The 1,362-nt window shown below is 46.3% G+C and overlaps 1 protein-coding gene across 1 annotated transcript in view; it reads left to right on the forward strand.

Moving 5' to 3' along the window:
- Positions 1-1,362, forward strand: part of RFX8 (RFX family member 8, lacking RFX DNA binding domain) — a 62,331-nt gene that overhangs the window by 42,829 nt on the left and 18,140 nt on the right. Inside the window, exon 4 of the mRNA XM_008586264.1 lies at positions 644-794. Within this exon, the coding sequence (XP_008584486.1) occupies positions 644-794 (151 nt within the window). The remainder of the gene's footprint in view (positions 1-643; positions 795-1,362) is intronic.

Consider the following 1,362-nt stretch of genomic DNA (forward strand, 5'->3'; position numbering starts at 1 on the left):
GAGTAAGTAGAGGGGCTGATGGACCAAGAGCCTTTTGATCTCTGCCTAAAACTCAGTTTTTCTTTTTGAATGACCTCATGTGAGGAAAAAGCCAGTGCATATAGTGACCTGTGGTTCCAGTGCCATTGAACCCTGAACTGAGTTAAATTTCTTTCTCTGGTAATTTCAACCAAAGAAGACATTTGAAAATGAATAATTGGAATAATCGCTTTGGAATATGCATAACGGTTAGGGGTTTTGTTTTGTTTGAAACTATCTCTAGAGTGGTTATTGCAAGAATCGATCGTTTCTGGGGTGAACATGTGTTCTCCTTCAGCGAGTCACAGACCTTCTCTTTCATGATTTTTAGGCAACAATCTAGTGCTTTTAAGTTTTATCACAAAAGGTGGAAAACTGGAGGCTGGGTTCATTCCTTAAACACATTTGGTTTGACGCATCATGTTTTTAAATATTGAATCAGTTATTAATATTTCTAAATCATTGAAAAAATATTCACTGGGGCAGCGAGGTTGCTGCTGCTGAGACCGGGTGGGACCTTCTCTCTGGGCCCCGCCCTGTCCTTGCGCACCCCGAGCTTCGCTCCCTTGCAGCTGGAGGCCCTGCACTGGCCGGCAGTCACCATGTCTTGACGCTTTTGTTGTAGGGAATCGAGGACGTTCTCCTTCATGACTTTTTAGAAGATGTTTCTATTCAGTACCTGAAATCTGTCCGGCTATTTAGTAAGAAATTTAAGCTGTGGCTTCTTAATGCTTTGGAGGGTTTTCCACCCCTCTTACATGTCTCCAAGCTGAAAGGTAGGTGTCAATGAGAGAAATAAATCCTGCAGGAGTAGGTGAAGTAGCTGACTTTCACTCCAGCGCGCCCTTCAGCTTTTCCCCTGGCCCGCTCAGGCTTTCTGACTTTTCCTGGGATGCTGGTGACGAATTCCGGTGCTGATCTGTCCACACCCATGTTACTTATTGCCCCTCATGAGTAATGAGGGAGGACCTCTCCGTGCCTCCAGGCAGTCGTGCTCACTGGCTTGAGGCTGACCAGGGCTCTGGCTCCAGCACCTTTTCCACCTCTGTCTGCTCCATGCAGAGAATGTCACTTCCTCCTCAGAAGTTCTTCCTGTAGCCTTAATTTCCTCTCACCTCCAGGGCTCACACCTTTACAGTTTCACGCCTCACACCTGAGTTACGCTGTTTCCCTGTTGACTTTCTCTCTTTCTTTGTTTCTTTTTTTTTTTTGCCTGCTTCATCTTTTTATTTTTAAAATATAAAAAAATTGTTAGAGGGGCCGGCCCGGTGGCACACTGCTATAGTGCGCTGCTTGGGAGCGCGGCGGCACTCCCGCCGAGGGTTCAGATCCCACATACAGACC

This window comes from Galeopterus variegatus, unplaced genomic scaffold, assembly GCF_000696425.1.
Source record: "Galeopterus variegatus unplaced genomic scaffold, G_variegatus-3.0.2 Scaffold3908, whole genome shotgun sequence".
Taxonomy (NCBI): Eukaryota; Metazoa; Chordata; class Mammalia; order Dermoptera; family Cynocephalidae; genus Galeopterus; species Galeopterus variegatus.